Source organism: Phycodurus eques, chromosome 3 (genome assembly GCF_024500275.1).
Source record: "Phycodurus eques isolate BA_2022a chromosome 3, UOR_Pequ_1.1, whole genome shotgun sequence".
Taxonomy (NCBI): domain Eukaryota; kingdom Metazoa; phylum Chordata; class Actinopteri; order Syngnathiformes; family Syngnathidae; genus Phycodurus; species Phycodurus eques.
Window position 1 is genome coordinate 21,522,501 of NC_084527.1, and position 26,724 is coordinate 21,549,224.

The window sequence follows — 26,724 nt, forward strand, 5'->3', positions numbered from 1 at the left end:
TTCAGACGCCCTTAAATTTTACAGTCTTTATTTTATTAAAATTTGCACTGTTTTATTGCAGCCATTTGCTAAAAGAATTTTTTCCCTCCTTAATGTACACACAGAACCCCATATTGACAGGAAAAAAAAACGGAATTATTGAAATTTTTGCAGATTTATTAAAAAAGAAAAACTTAAATATCACATAGCCATAAGTATTCAGACCCTTTGCTGTGACACTCATATTTAACTCTGGTGCTGTCCATTTCTTCTGATCATCCTTGAGATGGTTCTACACCATTGGAGTCCAGCTGTGTTTGATTATACTGATTGGATTTAGGAATTAAGATTAGGAAAGCCACACACCTGTCTATATAAAAACCTTACAGCTCACAGTGCATGTCAGAGCAAACGAGAATCATTTGGTCAAACGAACTGCCTGAAGAGCTCAGAGACAGATGTAGCGGACATGCTCCCCGCAACCTGAGGTGTCACAGTGACTCCCCCTCAGCTTGATAAACTGCATTCTTCCAAGCGGCCCTGCTGTGAGACAGCCACTAGAAGACGCCTACTGGACCCTAAATGAATTAGCAGGTCCCCTCGAAATCTTGGTTTACATTCATCAAAGAGTCCTTTCTTCGTTTGAACTGACACCAGCCGAAAGGTGAGATCCTCTCGCCGGGAGACCAAGCCGGGACAAGGCGACACCCGCTGGCGTTGAGAGGAACTGCAAAGCCAAACCGTGAACTCGCATTTGATGTTTAACCAAAGAAAAAAATCTGTTTTGATATCTTACGAACTCTGCCGAATTATTCCAAATGTATGCCTTGATGTCTGTGTGTCAACTTTACAAGCGCAGATGCGATATTTTGAGAACTGTTTTGTCTTGATTTGACTCCAAGCAGCATGAAATGTGATTTGAACCATAAGCTGTTGATTTGCCAAAACTAAAGTTTAAACAGTCACTCTATATGCTCGCCCTGTGAGTACAGATGTTCTATTTCCCTTTTCGTAAGCCTACTTTTCTTCCTTTTGCCATTATTATTGTTATTTTCTTTCTTTAGTTAGGCCCCTTTGTGTGTTTCCCTCTAGATCTCTTGTAGATGTCATTAAATATTCTTTAAAATTCCACTCCTTTGTCATGTTTTGATTGGGTTGAGTTTAACAATGAACCTCTGTCATCTAGAACTCGTATTTCCTAAAATGTAGCAACCTTTACATAGGAGACTGATAAAAACCTCTCTCGTCACTTTCCCTAAATTTTATACATATACAAAGTGACGTGGTTCCCCTTTACGAGACCAATTAGTTTGATTTTAACAAAGCGTAAATCGGACAACCCCGGAAATGGACGCAGGCGTTTACCTTCCTTCGTATCTTTTTCCAAATTAATTAAATTTTCATTTACGCTTATACGCTACACAGAATTGTGGCAAGGCACAGATCTGGCCAAGGTTACAAACACATTTCTGCTGTACTAAGAGCACAGTGGCCTCCGTAATCCTGCTGACCTTGACTCGGGACATCGTGAGCGGGTGGGGAGAATACTTCGAAGACCTCCTCAATTCCACCGACACGCCTTCCCATGAGGAAGCAACGTCTGGGTTCTCTGAGGCGGGTTTTCTTATCTCTGGGGGTCACCGAGGTGGTTAAAAAGCTCCTCAGTGGCAAGGCGTGGATGAGATTCGCCCGGAGTTCCAAAAGGCTCTGGATGTTGTGGGGCTGTCCTGGTTGACACGCCTATGCAACATTGCGTGGACATTGGGCACAGTGCCTCCGGATTGGCAGATTGGGGTGGTGGTCCCCCTTTTTAAGAAGGGTGACTGGAGGGTGTGTTCCAACTTTGGTCCGTCGGAAAGTCGAGTCTCAGATTCAGGAGGGGCAGTGTGGTTTTCGTCCTGGCCGTGGAACAGTGGACCAGCTCTCTATCCCCGGCACGGTCCTCGAGGGTGCATGGGTCCAACCAGTCTACATGTGTTTTGTGGACTTGGAGAAGGCGTTCGTCCATGTCCCTCGGGGAGTCCTGTGGGGCGTGCTTCAGGAGTATGTGGTATCGAACCTCCTGATACGGCCTGCTCGGTCCCTGTACGATCAGTGTGAGAGTTTGGTCTGCATTGCTGGCAGTAAGTCAGACTTGTTTCCGGTGAGGGTTGGACTCCGCCAAGACTGCCCTTTGTCACCGATTCTGTTCATAACTTTGATTGACAGAATTTCTCGGCGCGGCCGAAGTGTAGAGGGCTCTGGTTTGGTGGCCTCAGTATTGCATCTACTTTTTGCAGACGATGTGGTTCTGTTGGCTTCATCCAGCCGTGATCTCCAAAACTCTCCTCCTGATACGACCTTATCTGGAGCGGTTCGTTGCAGACTGTGAAGCGGCTGGGATGAGAATCAGCACCTCCAAACCTGAGACCATTTGTACCATGGTCCTTAGTCAGAAAAGGGTGCAGTGCCCTCTCCAGGTCGGGGATAAGATCCCGCCCCAAGTGGAGGAGTTCAAGAATCTTGGGGTCTTGTTCAAGAGTGAAGGATAAATGGAATGGGAGATCGACAGCCAGATCGGCGCAGCGTCTGCAGTGATGCGGACTTAGTATCGGTCTGTTGCGGTGAATTTACCCGTCGATCTATGTTCCTACCCTCACCTATGGTCACGAGCTGTGGGTCGTGACCGAAAGAACAACTATCCCGGTTACAACTGGCCGAAATGAGTTTCCTCCACAGGGTGCCCGGGCTTTCCTTTAGAGATAGGGTGAGAAGCTCGGTCCTCCAGGAGGGGCTCAGAGTAGAGCCGCTGCTCCTCCACATTGAAAGGAGCCAGATGAGGTGGCTTGGGCATCTGATTAGGATGCCTCCTGGACGGCTCCCCAGTGAGGTGTTCCGGGTCCCTCCCACAGGGAGGAGAAGCTGGAGAGACTACGTCTCTCAGCTGGCCTGGGAACACCTCGGGATCCCCTCGGAAGAGCTGGATGAAGTGGCTGGGGAAGGAGAAGTCTGGGCCTCCCTGCTAAAGCTACGGCCCCCGTGAGCCGACCTCGGATAAGCGGAAGAAAATGGATGGATGGAGTAACATAAACATTCACAGTAAAAATCAAGTAAACCCTTGGATTTAATAATTGGTTGACCTCCTTTGGCAGCAATAACCTCAACCAAACGTTTCCTGTAGTTGCACATCACAAGTGGACAAAGCTCAAGATGAATTTTGGACCATTCCTTTTTACAAAACTGTTGCAGTTTAGCAAGATTCCTGGGATGTCTGGTGTGAATAGCTCTCTTGAGGTTATGCCACAATCTTAAATCAGGTTGAGATCAGGACTTTGACTGGGCCACTCCAGAACATGTACATATTTTCTTCATCTGAAATCATTCTGTTGTTGATTTGTCTCTGTGTTTCAGATCAACATCAACATCATCTTTTTTTGAGCTTCAACTGTTGGACAGATGGCCTATATACACTATATTGCCAAAAGTTCTTAATTGTAGGTCTTCTGAGAGCTCTTTTGCGTGAGGCACGGTACACATAAAGCTAGGCTTCTTGACAAGATAATTCTAAATTGGTATGTGTTTTCTTGTGAGCAGGGAAGCTTGAAGCCACACCCCTATTATTTTCCTCATTGATTGGACTCCAGGTTGGCGCACACCTGACAGTGATTAGCCCTTGGAGAATCCGTAGCCTAGAGATTCACCTACTTTTTCCTCCCTGTCCTGTGAATGTTTACATGTTATTTTCAATAAAAATATGAAAACATAATAGTTTGTGTGGTATTAGTTCAAGCACACTGTTTATTCTTATTATTTAGATGAATATCAGACCACAATTTATGGCCAATTTATGCAGAAATATAACACATTCTAAAGGGTTCACATACTTTTTTCCCTCACACTGTATATGCTGTACATTAACAGAAATTCTTACAATACCCAAAATATGATTCAAGACATATTTCTGGGCTACAAAAAAAAAAAAAAAAAGCTGAATTTCGCTAAATAACGGACATCTGGAAACCCTGCAGATACAGTGGTGCCTTATACTTACGAGTTAAATGTGTTCTGTGACCACGCTCATAGCTCAAAACACATCTCAAATAATTTTTCTCCAATGATAATAATGGAAATGCATTAATCCGTTCCAGCGCCTCATAAAACACCAACAAAAAAGACAGCATGTCATGTGCAAGAAAACTAGCACGCAACTAGCAAGTATTTTTCTTCATAAAAACATACTGTAATAACATAATTAAATAGAATGTAAACAATTAAATAGTTTGTGTACTATCAGGAGCCAGTATAATGCATACATTCGTCTACATACGAAGAATAAAGTCACAACTGCTTTGTAAGCTTTAGGAGTCGTTTTTCGCAGACAAAGAATATGTGAGTATTGTTATATTGTCTGTCTGCATGTGTTGCTGCACGACTTACATTCAATTAGCCGTTGTTTAAAGGTTGATTACTACACGAGATCAATGCTCGTTTCATTTGCCTCTGTTCAGCGTTTTGCATTGTGTGTTAGCATTAAGCTAGCAGGGTTTAGTTAAATACACAATGTGTAATTCTGTTTTATGTTTAGTTGTACAGTCAACTTCAACCGTGAGTGGCAATAAACAGCTTGAAACAAGTACTTGGCTTCTTTTTTTAAAGAATTGTTCACTATTTGCAATATTGCTGCTTGTTTTAAAGTTCACTTACACCATCTAACACTCGTAATCCAAAGTTTTGCTTGCAACTCAAGACAGAAAAAAATTGGCCAAAACTGAATCAGCTCACTCATAAGTCGACGTACCACTTTACACCTTTTTCGGAAGGGTGTCAAATATTACTAACGGATTTTTGCTATCCACGGCAGGCCCCGGTCCCAATCACCCGTGAATAGCTGGGGTTCACTGTAAGTCCTAAATGTATATTTTGTTATAGCCTTTTTTAGTACTGAAGTGACTCCAACTATCGGAGACAAATTCCTTGTGTGTTATTAACATACTTGGCCAATTAAAGATGATTTTAATTTGGAATATTGGGGGAAACAGGAGAGACAGGGAATTTTAGGAGACATTGAAGGGAAAATTGCAGAAAACTTGTGGTACCTGTTTGAAGCGAGTCAGGTCCTTGAGCGCGCGTCCCCACTGCTCCTTGTAGTAAAGTTTCGACTTGGTGGTGGACTCCAGCTTCCTCTCCAGCTCCACCTGGTGGACAACACCAACACAACATGGTGGACTTCCACGTTCTTTGTGTTGTTGTGAAGGTTCTTCTAGAGAACGCTACCTTCTCCAGAGACAGGATTTTGATCTCGGTCTGCAGGCGGACTTCGGGTCTGACGTTCTGCTGTTCCCTGAGGTGAAGGAAGTCTTTCTCCAGTTGCTTGTAGCGGTTCTCTCCATCTGTGATCTGAAGAACACGTAGACAAAAAAAAAAAATTGTGTCTTATTCTACTACCAGATGATGACATAATGATCTACAAGTGTTGTCAAACTTATTTTCTTTGTGGGCCACATTGTAGTTATGGTTGTCTCCATGGTGAAACCACATAACTGTAAACATACAGTGCCGTGAAAAGGTATGGGCCCCCTTCTCAAATTCTTATATTTTCACCCAACCAATATACATGTGGTTTGTGGACTTGGAAAAGTCGTTTGACCGTGTCCCTCGGGGAGTCCTGCGGAGCGGGGTTGGGGGAGGCTCCGGGTGTATGTGGTACCAGACCCCCTAATACGGGCTGTTCAATCCCTGTACGACCAGTGTCAACATTTGGTCCGCATTTCCGGCAGTAAGGCGGATTCGTTTCCAGTGAGAGTTGGACTCCGCCAAGGCTGCCCTTGTCACCAATTCTGCTCATTACCTTTATAGACTGAATTTCTAGGTGCAGCCGAGGCGTTGAAGGGGTCCGCTTTGGGGTTCTCAGTGTTATGTATCTGTTTTTTGCAGATGATGTGGTTCTGGGAGGAGGCCCCATGGAGGACCCAGGACACACTGGAGAAGTCTCCCAGCTGGGCTGGGAACGCCTCGGGATCGACCCAGAAGAGATAGACGAAGTGGCTGGGGAGAGGGAAGTCTGTGCTTCCCTGCTTGAGCTGTTGCCCCCACGACTTGAGTTTGCCATGTGTGATGTACCTGCTTGAGCAGGCGCGTTCGCTCCTCCTCCATCAGGCGTGCTTTTTCTCGTTCCAGCGCCATCCGGTGGTCACACTCCAGCTGCAGTCTCCTGATGGTCTCCTGTGCCTCCTGCTGGGTCAGCTTGTGCTCGGCACGCAAGTCTCGCTGCAGCCTTTGGGTCTGAGGAGGACATTTGGTGGAGGACACGTGATGGATGTTACGTCAAGGACATGTAAATTGAATTGAATTGAACTGAATTGAATTTTTGAGAGTTGAGTAGCCCCGTTTGCGAGGCTACTACCTCCCGCTGCAACACTGCCGGACACCGATATGGCTCTTTAGCTATCCCATAGACTTCGCCTCCAAATCTCCAACTAAATAAATGTGAGTATGGACTTGGGCACCACTTTCACCCTTCTCATTGAGAGGCTTTTGCTGGTAGAGGCACGTGTCTGCCAACTAGAGCGGAGTAGTTTGGTAACTGAAGATGAGGCGGGCACACCTGATAGTGTAGGTTGTTGCCGACCAATTAGCCCTGTTAGCATTAGCATTGATGAGTTTAAGCACACTTCCCCGGTTCGTTCTACCGATGACAAGTCGAGATACAACTACCACATTCCTGCAGTATTAATCACTCGCCACGCCCATAGCAACTCAAAATATAATACAGGTTCTAGATGACGCAATCATAATACTACTACGATGAATACTGTAATAGCACCGATCACCCCACTTTTAATGAAAATCGGTCTTATCAATATTAGATCACTTTCCTCAAAAGCTTTGCTAGTCAATGATCTAATCAGTGACCATAATCTTAATATGATTTGTCTTTGCGAGACTTGGTTAAAACCAAATGAGTTCTTACCACTTAATTAGGCGTCTCCCCCAAACTCTGAGTTCCCATGTTGCGCGTCCTATTAAGAAGGGAGTGGGTGTCACCCTCATCTTCGAATCCGTTTTCAACCTTAGCACTAGCCCAGGATCAAAGTTAAGACATTGGAGACTCTCGTTATGCGATGTACAACACCAATGCCGTTCTATCTTCCAGTTATCTATCTTTTTTCTACTCTTTGGCGTTAAAGTACATGTAGCCCTGTTTTACTTCCGCTTGTCCTAGCTCCTCCCCCTTCCTCTCCTGTTCGGAGAGAGCGCAAGGTGACATTGAACGAATCTGAATCTGTTGCTGGTTGGGTTCTGCATCGACCGACTGGGACAAGATCTGAGGTGGACCACTTCCCCATGAGTCATTGCCATGGATAATTCTGGTCTGACCAATGGGGCCAGGTCCCGAGGCAGAACCTCCAAAGGTGTCTACCCTGCGGCACCTTTTCCCCAAAAATTGACTCTTATGTTATCGTAATGAACATTGTACAGCACCAGAGTATGTAATAAATGTTGCCATTCAGGGATGTTGTCAATCATTGCCAACTGTGGGCCTGTGAAGCCCTTAGAGCCTCTTTTGTGATTAAGGGCTATACAAATAAACTTGACTTGATGTAATAGAGGTCATGTCAAGGACACATCGTGGAACATGCATAAATAATTAATAGAGGACACATCACGGAGGACACATCAAGGAAGACGTAATAGAGGACACATCGTGGCGGACATGTAAAGGAGACACAGTGGAGGACATGTAATGGAGAAGAACCTTTAGCTCGGCTTCAATCAGATGTTTCTCTTTCTTCTCGAGATCAGCCAGAGTCTTCTGAAGCTGTTCCTCCAAACGACTACACTCCATCTCCTATAGCACACCATAAAAGATTTAAATAGTGTATATGTAATGTTTGAAGTCATATAAGAATAACTTGAGCCACTTTGGCAATGTTCGGGAATCACTCCCTTTCCAATATAAAGTCAGAATCAGAATCAACTTTATTTGCCAAGAATGTCAAAAACACACAAGGAATTTGTCTCCAGTAGTTGGAGCCGCTCTAGTACGACAACAGACAGCCATACATACCCTTGCAGAATTTATGATTTCTTGGCCATTTATTTTATTACAAACCTTTTCCAAAAAAAAATTATATCATGGAAAAGTTTATTTATTACTATAATTCCATTCAAAAAGTTAAACTTTCAGCGATTATAGATTCAGGGCCCACAATTTAAACAATTTCAAGTATTTATTTGTTTATCTTTACATAATTTGGGCTTCCAGCTCACAAAATCTGAATTCAAAAAATTAGAATACTGTGAAGAAATAAACTTTTGCAGGCCATAAATGTTTTAAACTGAATGTCACACATTAATCATCTACGAAACACAAAGCACCTGCACAAGTTTCCCCAGGTGTCATTAAATTGCTTCAGTTTGGTTCAATTGTATCAGTTGGGTTCAATATGGGGAAGAGTGCAGACAACTGACAGAGGACCATCATTGATACCCTCCGTAGGATAGGTAAGCCACAAAGGTTCATAGCTAAGGAGGCTGGCTGTTCACAGAGTGCTTTGTCTAAGCATATCAATGGAAGGACTAAATGCGGTTGGAGAAGATGCACCAGCAAGAGAGATGACCGTGGGCTTCAGCGGATTATCAGAGTGGAATGAGGCAGGAGTCACAGCTTCAAAAACCACCACATTCAGACGCATCCGGGAGATGAGCTGCAAGTGTCGAGTTTCTCGGGTCAAGCCACTTCTAAGCCTGAGTCAGCGTAGGAATTGTCTCAACTGGGCCAAGGAGAAGAAGGACTGGACTGTCAGCCAGTGGTCCGAGGTCCTCTTTTCCGATGAAAGTAAAGTGTGCCTTTAATTCGGGAATCAAGGTCCAAGGGATGGGAGGAACACAAGAACAGAACCCAAGCTGCTTGAGGTCCAGTGTGAAATATCCACAGTCAGTCATGATTTGGGGTGCAATGTCCAGTGCAGGTCTTGGTAAACTCTACTTTCTGAAATCCAACGTCACCGCAACGATCTACCAGAATGTTTTATCGGACTTCATGATTCATTCTGCTGAGGATCTGTATGGAGATGCAGATTTCATCTTCCAACAGGACCTGGCCCCTTCCCATACCGCCAGAAGCACCAAAACCTGGTTTGATGCCCATGCCATCACAGTGCTTGACTGGCCAACCAACTCACCCAATCTAAACCCCATTGAGAATCTATGGTGTATTAGCAAGAGGAAAATGAGGGGCATCACACCCAAAAACAAAGAAGAACTGACAGCAAGCGTCAAGGAAATCTGGGCTTCCATAACTCCCAGGCAATGCCACAGACTGATTGCCTAAATGCCACGGCGCATCGAGGCAGTGATTAAAGCAAAGGGATTCCCAAACATATTGAAGATTAACATGTTTTGAAAGTGTAATATTTTGATTGATTTAATGTGACCCTAATTTCTTTATTTTTTTCGACAAAAACTGAGAAGTAAATGGTGATTTCTTCACAGTATTCTAATGTTTTGATATACGGCATATGGGCGTGTGAATCATAGATATCGTAAAAACTAGTCTTTACACGATCAGAATTTTTGGGGCCGATCACCAATCAGCAAGTTTTAAAAAAACGATAACCGATCCGATCACAAGTTGGAGCAATGTGTCTATTTACATGACTCGTTCATTTGTTGTATATACTTGTGTACTGTATACTGTATCCATCCATCCATTTTCTGTACAGCTTATCCTCACAAAGGTTGCGGGCGTGCTGGAGCCCATCCCAGCTCAAATTTATTCTCTAGCATTTTAGACAAAAGTTAAAACACCAATGACCTCTAGGGAGCATTCAAGGATTGACCGCTGTATTAAGTTTAGATCAAATCAACATTACAACTGACAGAAATAATGGGTGCTAACTTACTGCAATTAAATTACTTTACAGTGAGAAAGTTAGTGTAAGCATATCATTAACAGTATGTAGTTAATGACATGCTTACGCTAACTTTCTCACTGTCCCGGCTATATGGACGGGTGTTGTCCAGAGTTTTGAGTCCGTTTGACACTTTTCTCCCCCCCACGCTGCAACAATAGAATCCACTAAAAATCCACTATTAAAGAGCAGGAAATTAGTTAATGATTCCGAACACAACCTTCATCTCATCACATTTTTGTTCATTCGCACAAGGCTTAAACTGTTTGATTTGTGGGTGTTTACGTTACTCGCTACGTTCTTGTCACGGAACAGGAATTATGTTTTTACCTTCTTTTTCACCCAGGCTTCCCTCTCGTGTTCCCGTCGCATCCACTCCTCTGCCAGAGCCTGCATGTGACTAAACTCCTTCTTCCGAAGCTACACACACAACAACAACATGGAACTCAACAAATACGACAAAATGAATGTCAACATTGAGAATAACATGGATGCCTACACACACACACATACAGTGCCATTAAAAAGTATTGGCCCCCTTCTCAAATTCTTATATTTTTGCTTTAATGTTTAAGATCATCAAACAAATGTAAATAGACAAATATAACACAAGTGAACTTAAAATGCTGATTTTAAATGGTGAATTAAATTATTAGGGGGGAAAAAACTATTCAAAGTTACCTGACTCTGTGTGAAAAAGTAATTACCCCCCTTATTAAATAATGAATTCATTGTGGCTATTCACAATTTTTGGTTCATTTTCACTGATCACACCCAAGCCTGATTAAATCTAGACTTGTTCAATCAAGAAATCACCGAAACAGAATCTGTCCTAACAAAATCAAGTTGGACAAAAGATCGTAAAAACCTGCAACAAAATGACACAATCTAAAGAAAGTCCAGAAAAGTTAAGAAATAAAGTAATTGGCATCTATCAGTCTGGAAAGGGTTACAAAAGCCAATTCTCAAGCTTTAGGATTCCAGCAAACCATAGGGATTATTATTATTATTACATGAAGAAAACATGGAACAGTGGTGAACCTTCCCAGGAGTGGCCAGCCTACAAATATTACGCCATGAGAACAGCAATGACTCATCCAGGAGGCCAAAAGGGAACTCAGGACAACTAAAGAAATGCAGGTCTCCCTTGCCTCAGTTGAGGTCAGTGTTCATGACACAATAACGAAGAGACTTGGCCAAAATGGCATCCATGGCATAGTTCCAAGCCGAAAACCACTGCTGACCAAAAAGAACAAAAGGCTTGTGTTACTTTTGCAAAAAAAAAAAATTAATTAAAATTACAAAAATCAGAATTATTCCCAAGACTTTGCTCCTTCAGGACCTGGACAATTTGCTGTGATTAATGGAATCATGAATTCTGCTCTTTAACAGAAAACCCTAAAGGAAAATGTTCAGCCATTAGTTTGTGACCTCAAGCTGAAGCGTACTTGTGTTCTGCAGAAGGATAACGATCCAAAACACACCACCAAGTCAACTTCTGAATGGCTTAAAAAAAAAATAATAATAAATTCAGGTTTTGGAGTGGCCTCGTCAAAGTCCAGACTTTAATTCGATTGAAATACAGTGGCATGACCCTAAAAAGACAGTTCATGCTCAAAAACCCGCCATTTTTGCTGAATTCAAAACAATTCTGCGAGGAAGAATGGGCCAAAATATCTCCATAGAGATGTGAAAGACTCATTGCCAGTTATAGAAAACCCTTGACATCAGTTTTTGCTGCGGAGGATGGCCCAAACAGTTATTAGGTTTAGGGGGCCATTACTTTTTCACACAGGGCCAGGTAATTTTGAAGTTTATTTATCTTAATAAATTAAATCACCATTCCAAAACAGCATTTTTAGTTTACTTGGATTATATTTGTTTGATGATCTTAAACAAAGTGGGGAAACGATGCAAAAATGTAAGAATTTGAGAACACTTTTTCACAGCACTACACACACACACACACACACACACACACACACACGACACATGTCACATAACTGACAAGAAAATGACACAATCAGTGTTTTTCCTGCATATAAAGTTTGGCTTTTCTGAGATTTGTTGTGAAATAAGCTAATATTTTTCAAGGTTGCATTAAGAAGCAAAACATTACAGAACTATAAAATACATGTAAATACGTCACAGAAAAAGTGTTTCAGCCAATGGGGGTGCCATTGTATTAGCACTTGTGCTAATGATCAGAATGGTACCACCTCTGCATTCATTTGATTCAGGAAAAACCCTGAGAATGGATGTCAACGCATCAATGAAAACAACATGGATGTCAGCAAATAAGTTACAAAAAAACTGAATGTTGACACAGATGTTAATGTTAATTCAGACTAGGGGCTGCCACGATTAGTCGCGTCATCGATCAAAATTGTCGGCATTTAATAGCCATACATATATATATATATATATATATATATATATATATATATATATATATATATATATATATATATATGTATATATATATATATATATATGTATATATATATATATATATATATATATATATATGTATATATATATAGCCATGACGCACATGTGCAGTAGGTTCTATGGTATCTGGGTATTTCTAGTGATGCACATGCGCAGTAGTGGTCATGCGGTGACGTATCTAGAAGAATCACCACACAGGCGTTAGCATTAACAACGAGCACTAAAGTTTTACTTATTCACCGAAGATGTGATCCAAAATAGATCTATCTATCTATCTATCTATATATATATAGAGATATATATATATATATATATATATATATATATATATATATATAGATATATATATATTAGACTTTACGCCTATTTTATCGGCCTTATCGGTATCAGTCGATAATTAGCATTTTATGCTGATCGGCTTTAATGTCATAATTTGCTGATCCCATCAATGACGTCATTGATCGGCTCCGCAAAAGACATTTACTCTGCATCGCCATCGTGCACGGTATATTTGAATCCAAAAGCTAGTTTATTTTTAGCTTTGTCGCGTGTCTTTTGACGTAGTCCTGGAAATATCTGACGGCAAATAAAGTTATTTATATATATATATTAAAAAAAAATATATATATATATATATATATATATCTTTTGCAGAGCCGAGCATTGATCGGCTCCGCAAAAGACATTTACTCTGCATCGCCATCGTGCACAGTATATTTGAATCCAAAAGGTAGTTTATTTTTAGCTTTGACGCGTGTCTTTTGACGTAGTCCTGCAAAAACGTAGTCCTGACGGCGAATAAAGTTATTTATATATATTTTAAAAAATAATAATAAAAAAATAATAAAAACAATAAAAAATAAAAAAAAACATAACATGTCGGCGGTTTGGAACAGACAACACGCCTGAGACAGACAACACGTAATGCCCGGCCGGATCAGACTACAAGACAAATTTGCTCTTTCACGCTTGGACTATGTCAGACTACTGCAATAAAACCTTATATTCCGATACCACCGCATCCCGTTTTTTACGATCAATGGGGTTTATCTTGTCAAATCAAATGCAGCCGGATACACTCGTTACCGTGGCGATGACAACAAGAGTGGCGCGCGCCGACTGTATTATAAAAACAAAATGGGGAAAAACGTGTGTTGGTGGTCACTGGTGCCCAGGAGAGGAGAGGACGTTCGCTTAAGGCTGGCTTGAGGTATGCTCAAGTACTTTTAATACGATACGGCACGCAAGCAGGCAACAAAACGTTATGTAGCCTAGCAAGCTACTGCTAGCACGAACGGTTGGACATAAACATGCCGCCATTCTGCCGAATCATGCTCTAAAGTTTTGGTGTGGGTGAAGTAATTTAATTAAAAATTAAGTAATTTAATTACAGTAAGTTAGCACCCATTATTTCTGTCATGTTGTAATGTTGGTTTGACGTGACTGATTAGAATACACGATCTGACTAGAGTAGCGACTTCCAACCTTTATGGAGCCAAGGAACATATTTTACAATTGAAAAATCTCACGCCACACCAACAAACAAAAATGTCACAAAACGTGGATACACTAATTACTGTATTTACTTCCTGCCATCTTATAGAAGACCATTCATTTGTTCTGTCTGTCACTATGCATCACTGGCATAAATAGAGGAACAAAGATTCATTATTTATTGTAAATAGAAGTTTTTGAGCAATTGGGTACAAAAGCATATACAGTAAATGAACAGGTCATTTAAATAGACACATTCCTGTGATCGGATCGTTTTTTTTAAACTCGCTGATCGGTCCCAAAAATCCTGATCGTGTAAAACCTAATATATATGTTCAAATCCGGCCTCGCCTGTGTGTGTGTGTGTGTGTGTGTGTCTATATATATATATATATATATATATATATATATATATATATATATATATATATATATATATATATATATATATATATATATTATATGAGATATATATATTATATAATATATATATATATATATATATATATATATTATATGAGATATATATATTATATAATATATATATATCCATATATATATATATAATATATATATATCCATCCATCCATCCTTCCATTCATTCTCCTCACTAGGGTCGCGGGCGTGCTGGAGCCATATATATATATTAAAATCTGGCCTCGCCTGTGTGGAGTTTACATCTTTTCCCTGTGCCTTTGTGAGTTTTCTCCGGGTACTCCGGTTTCCTTCCACATTCCAAAAACATGCATGGTAAGTTAATTGAAGACTCTAAATTGCCCGTGGGTGTGAATGTTTGTTTGTTTATACTGTATTATATGTGCCCTGCAATTGGCTGGCGACCAGTTCAGGGTGTACCCCGCCTCTCGCCCAGAGTCAGCTGGGATAGGCTCCAGCACGCCCACGACCCTAGTGAGGATAAGCGGTTTGGACAATGGATGGATGGATATATACATGTACACGATTTGATTAGTCAACAAATTGGTGACTAATCGACTATCAAAATAATCGTTTGTGGCAGCCCTAGTTAACACATATAGTACATGACAACATTATATGGATGTCAACACATATGTGACATATAGTGACAACAAAATGGATGTCCACCTGATCATTGAACAGATCCTCCTGAGTCTCCTTCCAAAGTTCCAGCTCCAGGGCCGTACGGTACTCCATGGTGTCTCGGGGGTACGGCGGGCCTGTGGGCACGGGGGGAGGCGCAGGTGGCCCAGTGGGTGGCGCGGGGAGGGTGGGTGTTTCCTGGAGAGGAGCCGCGGGTTCATTCTGTGCCGAATCGGACACGGGGATGTCCTTCACATTAACAAGTCCAAAGTCGTCCAGCGTTGCCGCATAACTCAGCTCTGCCACTTTCTCATTGGAACTAACCCGCAGGGAAGAAGACAGCTATTTGTTCAATGTCCACTGAATGGCAGCATAGACAAAACAATGAATGTCATGTTAAACAAATGGCAAATGCACCTTAGAGTGGAGAAGAAGGGGACACGGTCTTGATGGGTTTGGCGCCAAGCTGCCTCCCTCATGCTCGCTGGATGTCTGCTCCTCTCGGCAGCGAGGAGGCAGGACAGCTGCAGAGAGGCACGGCCAATAAGGAGATCCGTGGTGCTGCTGGTGTCCTGGTGCCACAGTTCCAATACCAGAGGAACTCTGGTTCCATAAGACAGGAGAATGCGGTTGGCATTCACAAATTTGCATTTGCATTTATTATTATGTTTAAATGGAAAAAGTTGAGTTTAATGACTTAATATTGTTTGTGTAAAGTCCTAGTGGGCATATTTGGTTGCCCATGTGTGATGTCACGTCAGTTTGTGCTAGTGTGTTATTTAGGTTTGTATGCAACTTATATTATTGATGAGCCTCATGTGAAGGTGGTTTAATTTCCATCCATCAATCCATTTTCTGAGCCGCTTCTCCTCACTAGGCGGGGTTGGGGCGCGCTTTTGTTCGGCATTGTTTGGCACGTCTTCGTGCGCATTCTTCTTCGTTGGTTTTCACCACTTCATCGTTGTTTTTCGCGGCTTCTTCTTCGGCGTGGGTGGGCTGCGGTCGTCGCTCGTGGGGGGCGGGGGGCATTGGTCCCTTTTCCGGTCGGTTCTCGATCCTCGAGGCCCAACCCTACTCACGACAGGCGCTTAACTCGTTTTGGTGGGTTATGACTGTTTTTTTTTTTTTTTAGGTGTTGATGGCTGGGGCCCCAATGCTCTTCGGGGGTGATGGGGGGCAGGGCAGTGGTCCGGTGCCTTGCCCCTCCCCTTGGGACTGGTCGGGTGCTTCGGTTGAGCTCGGGACATCCCTGGGTCCTGGGTGGTCGGTGGTGTCCGCCTGGTTGGGTCCCCTGCTTGACGGGCTCGCTGACTCCCTCACACCCCCTGGGATCACTTATAACAACACAGGTTATACTAACATCTCAACTCACAGGTTCTTACAGGTGTTTAGACAAAAAAGAAAATCCCACCGCACCACTCGACAGTAGCACTGCCTTGCTCATTTTCCCACAACCTGTCCTACACTTTTCTGTCCTCTCTTATCTGGTTCTCTTGGTTAGTTATTGCATGTCCTAACCAGGTTCCCCCCCTCCAACCCTCCCTCCCACCCCCCAATCTACAAATAACTGTTACTTGTGTTTAAATATCTAGACCAAGTGTGTCAAACTCATTTTTGTCACGGGCCACATTGTAGTCACGGTTTCCCTCAGAGGGCCATTGACTGTGAAACCATATAAACTGTTTAGTCACCTCATAATACTATTACATACACACAACAAATTGATGGATACCTAGTTTTGACATTGACATTTGACATTCCTGTGGAGGTACGGAAGCATCTAGGAGAGGTGGCTGTGGAGTTTTTGACCAGCTTGTTCAACAGAATTCTAGCGGGTGAGAAGATCCCTGAGGAATTGAGGAAAAGTGTGCTGGTGCCCATTTTTAACTCATTCACTGCCAGCCACTCTCTGAGCAGGGAACCCCCAGACTGCCAGGCATTCTGCAGCAATTTCACTTATTTTTCAAGCCCCACATAATATTGTCTATTATGACTATGTATACACCAAAACCACCAAACGAAAGATCAGATTCTCTTCTTTCATCAGAAAAAAAAAGTTTGTTTATAGTTTGTTTAAGCTTATACCGTTCTTTAGTAATCAGCAGTTAAATATAGTCTATTTTAAGGATAACGATCCAAAACACATCAGCAAGTCAACTTCTGAATAGCTTAAAAAAACAAAAAGAAGTTTTGGAGTGGCCTAGTCAAAGTCCAAACTTAAATCCGACTGAAATGCAGTGGCATGACCTTCAAAAGGCCGTTCATGCTCAAAACCCCTCAATTTTTGCTGAATTCAAACAATTGTGGAAGGAAGAGTGGGCCAAAATATCTCCACAGAGATGTGAAAGACTCATTGCCAGTTATAGAAAATACTTGATTTCAGTTGTTGCTGCTGAGGATGGCCCAGCCATTACTTTTCCAACAAAGGGCCAGGTAACTTTGAAGTTTTTTTTCCCTTAATAAATTAAATCACCGTTTACAAACAGCATTTTAAGTTAATATTTGTGTGGTATTTACATTTGTTTGATGATCTTAACCAAAGTGGGGAAACTATGGAAAAATATAAGAATTTGAAAAGGGGGCCAATACTTTTTCATGGCACTGTATTTGAAAGAAAACCCTGCATCGTTTGAGTATCCATATTGCTACCTGAGGAAGGTGTCCTGCAGTTGCTGTGGCATGGCAGCAAAGTCGAAGGCACAATACGAGTGCGGCAGAGACAAGTCAGTGTTTCTGTGCAGCTCCACGGGGCGACTGGTCATCACGGGCACTGCGCTACCGAAGAATTCATACGAGTACCTGAACAGGGCAGAGAAAACCTTAGTTAGCTTTAACTAGCTTCCACCTAAAGTTCCAGAAACTTGCAGTTTATGTTCCAGGGGATAAGCACTGAGCCCTGCCACGAATATAGAAAACCTGTGAGAAATTGACACCCCCCCCCTCTCTCTAGCTCTCTATAAAATTGTACTTTATAAAAACAGAGTAATTACATCATTAAATAAAATGTAAGGAATTAACCCGTTGCTGTTATCCTGTTCATTGTTCTGCTGCTCCTGGTGTGGCCAACACAGTCATACAGACACAAACGTGTAAGAGTCAGCACTACTCTCAGGGATTTGTTTTCATAGTCGTGGTACTCGTATCTGCGGAGGATAAAGAATATAATCTTTTGAATATTGTAATATTGTTTGTGGACATGTACTGTCTCTTCATTAGTGTTCAAAGATCCAATACTAAAGGGTTATAACACCACAACTATCGATGCTAATCATTAGCTCGTCAATGGGGTTTTCCATTATGTAATAGCATTAAGCTAGCAGCGACATTCTTAAGGCAAGGTTTTTTTGGTTTAAAAAAACACATCTTATTCTCTTTGCTTGATGTCTAGTTTGACAGTAAACATCAACGGGAAGTGGCAATGAACAGTCTCATTTTTGAAGAACTGTTCATGATCTACCAAACTGCTGCTTGTTGTAAACTGAGTTGAGTTGGGTACACTTCCACCATAACATGCACATTTTTCCCGCAAGTGAAATAAATAAATAAATAAATCAGCAGAATGACTGCTTATGTCTCAAAAAACATCAACCGGGTCACTCATATCTTGATGCACCACTGTTCTACTGTTTTCTTGTACATCAACGATTCTTGGTACTCACGAATGCACCCGTTTGAACATTTTTGGGGGGGAATTCTTGTGGGAAGGAAGACATAACTAAGGAAGCACGCAAATTACACGCAGCCCATAAAAGCGACTCACCCACCATATTTATATATATATATATATATATATATATATAGAGAGAGAGAGAGAGAGAGATAGATATACATACGCACACACTCACACACAGTATCGTTCTATATAATTTTGCAAGTTGCTCCATTGTAGGACTTAGCTATCTTACCTTAAAAAGGTTCCAAACAGATACTGTATGTTAAGTGCTGCAGAACCCACCCGAAATCTTCTTGGAGCTCTTGAAAGTACTACCCCCTTAGCAGGATCTTCTTTTGACCCTAATAAATGACCCTAGAACACCAGAAGACTGGCCTACCAAAAATGTTCTAGTTCCACCTACAGTTCCAGGAGCTTATAGTTCTTGGTACTTGTAGTTCCTGGAACTAAAAAAAGTCTGATATTTTCAGCACTGAAGACAACACCCCAAAGGTTCCTGGACTTCTTGAAAGAAGTATGCCACTAAATTCAGGACCTTGTAGTTCTTTGTAACCTTGGAGTTTGGTGTTCAGTTATCATTGTCTTGATGTCTCAAAAGTGTTCTCTGTCAATTTACTGTCTATTGTCGTACTAGATTACCGGATACAAATTCCTTGTGTGTTTTGTGGACATACTTGGCAAATAAAGATGATTCTGATTTGTGTTATTGTAGTTGTCCGTGCTAAGTGTGCGCTAACCTGACCGTGGCGGCGATGGTGTGAGTGAGTCCGGTCTGTCTGAGGCTGCAAATGTCCAGAGAGAAACAGTAATGATGCGCAGACGGCGGAATAGATGGTTTGGAGGGGCAGATGAGGACTGAGGAAGTGGCGCCGTCTCCCTGGGCCTGATTCGGGGCGAGCGCCTCCACGTCTGCTGGAAACAAACACACAGTCAGAGTGTCACTTCCTGTTTTGAAAAGCATCAATAGATCTATGGGATGGCACGGATGTACCGTGCGACAGTGCCTCCTGCTGGTTCTCCGCCTCTTGGTGGATGCGCGAGGGAGGCTGAGCGACTTGAGGAGGCAACGACGCAACATCAGGAGGGTTTCGGGACGGAGTTGAACTGGCAAGTTGGCCCTCAGCTGCGGAAACGACGACAGCGCACGTGTTTGTCTTACTTCCTTCTTTGTTAGACAAAGCCTGTGGGAAGACAAGGAAAATGTTCATAGAGGTTCAAGAGTTGCGCATTGAGATAGCGCCTAGAGAATTTAACTCGTAACTCAAAAAATCTTTCCTTATTGAAATGAATGGAAATTTCATTAATCCATTCCAGCCGGCCAAGAAATGCAACAAAAATGTGAAGTAGCACTATATAATGCTGTACTTTACAAAAAAAAACCTGTCAAGTTAATTTGTTATTTGTGGTGTAAATATATGTGACTGAGTGAGCTGTTTGGGTATAGAAGGGGTACTCGCCCTCTAATGCACCTGGAGATACAGTTGAACCTCGGGTTACGAAAGACCCAGTTTACGAAAATTTTCATAGAAAACTTATTTACGTATTATTTTCGGTTTGCAAACGGTTTTGGTATGGATGAACAGAAGGGTCTACATTGTGCTTCAACTTGTACTGCGTGACGATCACTGACTCTGTGAATAATGCTTGGACATAAGCTGAAAACTGGTTGCCTGCTCCACGGCGTAAGGCGGAAATCTGTTCTCGGCAAAACTTTCGCCTCCATGTCCTCGACCATCCAATCACAAATCTAAGAGTTTGAGATGGACATGGTAAAATCGGTCCGGAAATCATTTTATTTTTGTCCAAAAATACTATTTACAGCATGTATGTTATTGAATTGTAGTCTGTCTATAGTTAAGACAATGAACGGTTAATGTCAGTGTAATTACGTCAAACTAGCTGTTCGCATAGCTAGATATGAACACTACATACACCAGCACACTGTAGCAGCCCAGCTAACAGACATGCCTTCGTGGCAGCCATATTGGCAGGGGCAACAATCCAATAGAAGGCACTGCATGGACATTGAAATTAAGTTTTAACTTGCTCATTTCTCAACCAATTTTCACGAGGGTTACTGTTTTGTCAACTCCAAAGCATATGCTATCAATTCACAACATTTTAATAATGACAATCAAAAAAATATCAAAATGATTAAAAGAAATGTGCTGCAAATTGGCCAACAGAGCAATTCATCTTTCAAATGACAACGTGACGTCCTACTTTCTGTTTTTTTTTTTTTCTGAACAGAAAAAGACAAGTTTCTCTGGGTCGGTTTGTTGAGCCAAAATCAACCAAATAATTATAAATTATTTTTCACGATGACCAATTTTAAGTGTTGGCAATGGCCTGGTCTCTTTAACGATACAATATTAATGGTTTAACACATATGCTGTTTTTTTGGTTTCCTGAAAAGTGATAGTTTGAAGGTACGAGGATTCCGCCAGCAATATGCATAGTATATACATTGGAGCTTATCACAGCAGCAAGCAGCTGCTCTTCTACAAACATCATTAGCTTCCAGCTTGACGTGTGTAGGAAATGTGTAAAAGATAATTAAAATTAAGTACATTAAACTTTATTTAAACTTTGCAACTTGTACCAGCATTCCTGACATGATTATATAGTGCATATTAAAATGAAGGCGATACTCTGGCCTTTCAAATTTATAGCTGTGAATGTTTATCCATCCATCCATCCATCCATTTTCTGAGCCACTTTTCCTCACTAGGGTCGCGGGCGTGCTGGAGCCTATCCCAGCTGTCATCGGGCAGGAGGCGGGGTACACCCTGAACTGGTTGCCAGCCAATCACAGGGCACATAGAAACAAACAACCATTCGCACTCACAGTCATGCCTACGGGCAATTTAGAGTCTCCAATTTATGGATGTTTTTGGGATGTGGGAGGAAACCGGAGTGCCCGGAGAAAACCCACGCAGACATGGGGAGAACATGCAAACTCCACACAGGCGGGGCCGGGGATTGTACCCGGGTCCTCAGAACTGTGAGGCTGACGCTCTAACCAGTCGTCCACCGTGCCGCCCTGTGAATGTTTAGTGCACTTTAAAATGGAACCAAAACTATGCAGAATCATGTAGAATCACAACAAGGGAACTGGGAATAAACATTCATTGATTCAAGATTTTTTTATGCTCTTATTTTTAAATGTTCTGAATCAAGAGCATATGCCTTAACATTTACAAAAAGTAAACCTCATGAAAAACGGTCTAGAAATTATCAAGTTTTGATTTATCTTCAATGTACTGTACATACATTGCCTTTGTTGAGAATGTTGCCCTTGCCAATGTGGCCACCATGGAGGGACATTGCTCAGCCGACCTGCTACGACGTGTATCATCGATCTACTCATACAGTATGTGGTTATAATGTTACATCAAACATATAACCTGCGTGCTAAGCCGAATGAAATTCGTCATCGCTAGCCTTAAGATATTAACTTTTACAACTTTAAGCAATTACCTCACTGCCGTTGATGCTCATATTAGCAGCTAACTACCACATACACATTTATTTGTGGTGGGCCACCACAAATTAATATTGGCTGCTACTAATAGGTTTTGGCTTTTGCTGCGCAGAGACTGTGCTGCTAGGTGCGTCTGCTAATCGATACCACCGCTTTCCTTTCTGATACAAGACTGCAAATACAGTACCTCAAATGACTGAAGTATCAAAAGTATCGATATTTACATTTGATAATCCAAACAATAGAAGATGTTTTCCCTGGCCCGGACGTGAGTCACCGGGCGCCCACTCTGGAGGTGGGTTTTGATGGCTTGATGGTGAGCGCCTGATGGCCGGTCCTGCACCTATGGAGACACCCCGAAGAGGCCACGTGGGTCCCCCAAGGGATCACCAACTGTGGGAGGGCCCAAGGAGGTCGGGTGCGTAGAGGGTTTGGTAGCAACTGAAGCCGGGGACCTTGGCGATCCGCTCCCTGGCTTCAGAAGTTGGCTCTAGGGATGTGGAATGTCACCTCTCTGGCAGGGAAAGAGCCTGAACTAGTGTGCGAGGTCGAGAAACTCCGCCTAGACATTTGCCTCGACACACGGCTTGGGCTCCGGTACCAGTCCACTTGAGGGACGATAGCGACCGCCCCATGGCCGCGCCTGCACTCACGGGGCCTGGCCGGGTACCCCAGTAGACGAGTGGGTAGCCTCCCCTCCGCCTTCGGGTTGGGGGACGGGTCCTGACCGTTGTTAGTGCCTATGCACAAAACAGCAGCTCAGAGTACCCACCCTTCTTGGAGTTCTTGGAGGGGGTGCTGGAGATCACCCATAATGTGTACTTCAGCGTTCATGTGGGCAATGACAGTGAGAGCTGGAACCCCCAAATCAGAAACCGAGCACCGTAGGTGCATGGGAGTTTGCCCCACCAGTCTACATGTTTGGTGGGCTTAGCATCACGTCTCTGCTTTTTGCAGATGAGGTGCTTCTGATGGCGTCATCAAATCGTGATCTTCAACTCTCGCTGGAGCAGTTCTCAGCAGAGTGCGAAGCAGCTAGGATGAAAATCAGCACCTCCAAAACTGAGGCCATGGTCCTCAGTCAGAAAAGCGTGGAATGGCCTCTCCGGGTTGAGGGAGAGAGCCTGGAGGAGTGAGAGCCCGGAGGTCGATCTACATTCCCAACCTCACTTATGGTTACAAGCGGCCGAAACGACCCTCCTCCACGGGGTGTCTGGGCTCTCCCTTAGAGATAGGGTGAGAAGGCCCGGAGGTGCTCTGAGACGAGCCGCTGCTCCTCCACATTGAGAGAAGCCAGATCAGGGGGCTCGGGCATTCGATTTGGATGCCCTCTTGACGTCTCCCTGATGATATATATATATATATATATATATATATATATATATATATATATATAAAGGTCTCACTGCCAAGGTGTAAGTCAAGACACATCTTGATATATATATATATATATATATATACACACACACACACACTCACACTCACACACAGCAACTGAAATAAGTATTATTTCTCCATATAGGACACGTCTTGAACCTTTCATTGCATATATATATATATATATATATATATATATATAGATATATATACGCCAACTGGTGTTTATATTTAATACTTTGTACAAAGGCTTTTGTTTGCAATGACAGTTTCAAGACGCTTCCTGTATGGAGAAACTTGTCGCATGCATTGCTCCGGTGTGATTTTGGTCCATTCCTCCACACAAGCAGTGTCACTGTTTTCCTTGTGACAACAGTACCTGTTAATTCCAGGTCTTTTTGAAGCTCTCCACAAGTGTTTCTTGGCTCTTCTGATTATTCATTGAACACCTCTGTCAAAAATCTTGTGAGGAGCACCTGATCGAGGCAAATTTATGGTGGTATGATTAGCTTTACACTTACGTATTATGGCCCCAACCGTGCTCAATGGAACATTCAGAAGCTTATATACTGTATGCGCCTGTAACAAATGCCATAGTCATGTTTTGCAAGAATTAGCTTGCGATGATCTTGAGACAGCTCTTGCTCTTACTTATCATGAGATGTGTCTTGACTTACACCTTGGCAGTGAGACCTTTTTGTAGGCCATCAATTAGGACTGAACCAGCCGATATTAATTTGCACTGACAAGGGGCTGGATTGCTGTTTGATTATTGATAGATTTTAGGTGTTGTCTTGGCTTTCCACGCCTTTTTGCACCTTTCTTCATGTGGTTCAACACATTTTTCCTGTGTCATTACACATTATTACACACAACTTAATTTCTGATCTTATTTGTTCTACTTTCTTTGTATGTATGGATTATTTGAGTTGTTCACAACATCTGGTGAAAATTTCATGTCAATAGCACCTTTAGAAATATATTTAGTGAGAAAAATGGTGACATGTTAAATACTTATTTCAGCCGCTGTATATTATGTACAGTATGTGCTTGCTTCAGTTATTATATTCTTAGTTTATCATGAGCGAGTATTGTCAACCTGTAGTTGCGGCACCACATCCTCGCGGCGCAGTGTCACGGCCACGCTGACGTTGGGCTGTAGGTCGGCAGGGAGCGGCGGCAGAGAGCGCTTGACACGGGAGGGCAGCTGCAACGTGAACACGCCCTCCACCGTGGCTGCCCCATCCTCCAGGTCCACGGCGAGCCCGGCCAGCGTGGCCAGGGGCACGTCGGCGCTGCCCAGCGAGTGCGTGCCGCAGCAAAGGTGGATCTGCAAAGGTGGCTGCTGTGACATGAAGGTCCGCAGGACGCGCTCACTGCTACAAATGCGCACAGAGGCACGCTCGGGCTGGAAGTCTGGTGTCAGGAGGTTCTGGAACGGTTCGCTGGTGATGTCGTTGCCCAGCAGAGTGTAGAAGAAGAAGAAGCCAGCGTCCTCTGATGACAGCTTTAGCGTGGTGGGGATTAACTGCAAAAATGCAGACGGACGTGCATACAAACGCACAATCACACACACACATTCATACTCTGAGGTCACTAGACCCACAACAATAAGTTGCTGGTCACAATTGGTGTGTTTTTCTCACCTGTTCCAGTTTGGCGGCAAACGCCACGGTGACAGACAGCACAAACATGTCAGTTGCGACGTTGTCAGGTCCCACCTGATGGTAACCCTGCTCAGGTACCAGGACCGCCTCCAGCTTGTCCGGGAGAGCCTTCGAGACTGGAGGGCAGGTCGAGCGGGGTGCTGGAGAGTGACGTGTGACAGGAAAATATTCAAAAAGACAAAATCACAGAAGAAGAGAGTTTCAGTTCTTGGTACTAGTAGTTTCATGAACTAAAACAGTGACAATCGGACAATTTCATGGTTGCAGACCCCGTTTCAAAGGTTTCTGGTCTTTTCCAAAGTACTACCCCAAAAGCAGAGTCTTCTTTTGGCCCTGATAAATCACCCAAGAACTAAATTTAGACAATCCAAATTTATATTTATTCATCTACCAAAACTGAACTAAAAAAAAAACCCACACATTAGTAGCAAGTAAAATAGCAATATTTGAAAAAAAAGAAGAAAAAAACCCAATATATATTGAGCAAATAGAAATAATTTTGGTAATCCTAATTGACCAAACAGTCAGGGGTGTATAATGACGATCTGCTATTCCTGCTGTTCATGCCTTGGCCTCTTAGGGGCAGTGTAATGCATAGAGCTACATGTTTGCAGTAAAAAAAGAGTGGAAGAACGTCACGATAAAAGAATTTGTTTTTCACAAATTTGGAAGAATATATGTGTGAGTATTACCTGTCTGTATGTGTTACTGCTGAGTTTGTGTATAAACATTCGTTATTTGAAGGTAAATCCCACCCGTGATCTAATGCTAATTCTAGTTTGCCCATCAATAGGGTTTTCGACTGACTGTCAGTATTATGCTGGTGATTTCTAAAACAATCATGTGTGTCTTTAAATATATTTAAATATACAATGTGTATAATTATTTTTGTTGCATGTTTAGTTTAACAATACACCTGGGGTGTCAAACAGTTTTAAAGCAAGCTCAGGGAGACTGTGTTTGTGTGTAAGTGTCATGCACGCACACACTTACACATGAAAACACAGAGTCTGCATAGCACTTTGAGTCACTTATATTGGCACTAAAAATACCCCCAAAAAGTTACATTGTTTAATATAAAACGAAGTTATTACTGTTCCATTTGGCAAGATCTTTGTACCTTTGGATTATTTTGTCACTTCAGCTACATTCACACTGCAGGGCATGATGATGCCCAATTCAGATGTTTTTGTTAAATTCAATCCTTTTATGTAGTCGTTCACATTACAAAAACAAATACGGCTTCTGCTGAGGACAGAACGGGTCCGTGACATCACACACATATGCACAAAACAAGACGTCACATTGCACGTGCGCACAGCCACGAGACGCTGTGTTGACGGAAGACAATACGGCCCCTCGCCCTAATGACACATTTGTTGTAATTTCAAAGATTTTGTGCAACAAGAGCCAACATTTGCTGATATTTATCATTTCTAAAGCATCTTCTTTTCACCACTTCTTTTCTTTTCACCACTGACTGCTCCCTTGTCAGCCGTTTGCTTTTGCCGAGTGTCTGTTTTGTCCAACAATTGTGACGCTTGTTGCCTTTTGATGACATACAGGTCAGATGAGTGCCCAGTGAGGGTCCATACTGCACCCGCGTGAGATAGATACCAGATTTACAGTATATCCACATACGAAAGC

The 26,724-nt window shown here is 42.5% G+C and overlaps 1 protein-coding gene across 1 annotated transcript in view; it reads right to left on the bottom strand.

The window, feature by feature from the left end:
• Positions 1-26,724, bottom strand: part of cep120 (centrosomal protein 120) — a 42,423-nt gene that overhangs the window by 11,470 nt on the left and 4,229 nt on the right. Inside the window, exons 5-16 of the mRNA XM_061672467.1 lie at positions 25,057-25,217; positions 24,510-24,938; positions 19,541-19,730; positions 19,287-19,458; positions 17,526-17,675; positions 15,294-15,479; positions 14,922-15,195; positions 10,203-10,292; positions 7,715-7,807; positions 6,079-6,240; positions 5,233-5,355; positions 5,055-5,153 (exon numbers count right to left, since the gene is read on the bottom strand). Coding sequence (XP_061528451.1) covers positions 5,055-5,153; positions 5,233-5,355; positions 6,079-6,240; positions 7,715-7,807; positions 10,203-10,292; positions 14,922-15,195; positions 15,294-15,479; positions 17,526-17,675; positions 19,287-19,458; positions 19,541-19,730; positions 24,510-24,938; positions 25,057-25,217 — 2,129 coding nt within the window. The remainder of the gene's footprint in view (positions 1-5,054; positions 5,154-5,232; positions 5,356-6,078; positions 6,241-7,714; positions 7,808-10,202; positions 10,293-14,921; positions 15,196-15,293; positions 15,480-17,525; positions 17,676-19,286; positions 19,459-19,540; positions 19,731-24,509; positions 24,939-25,056; positions 25,218-26,724) is intronic.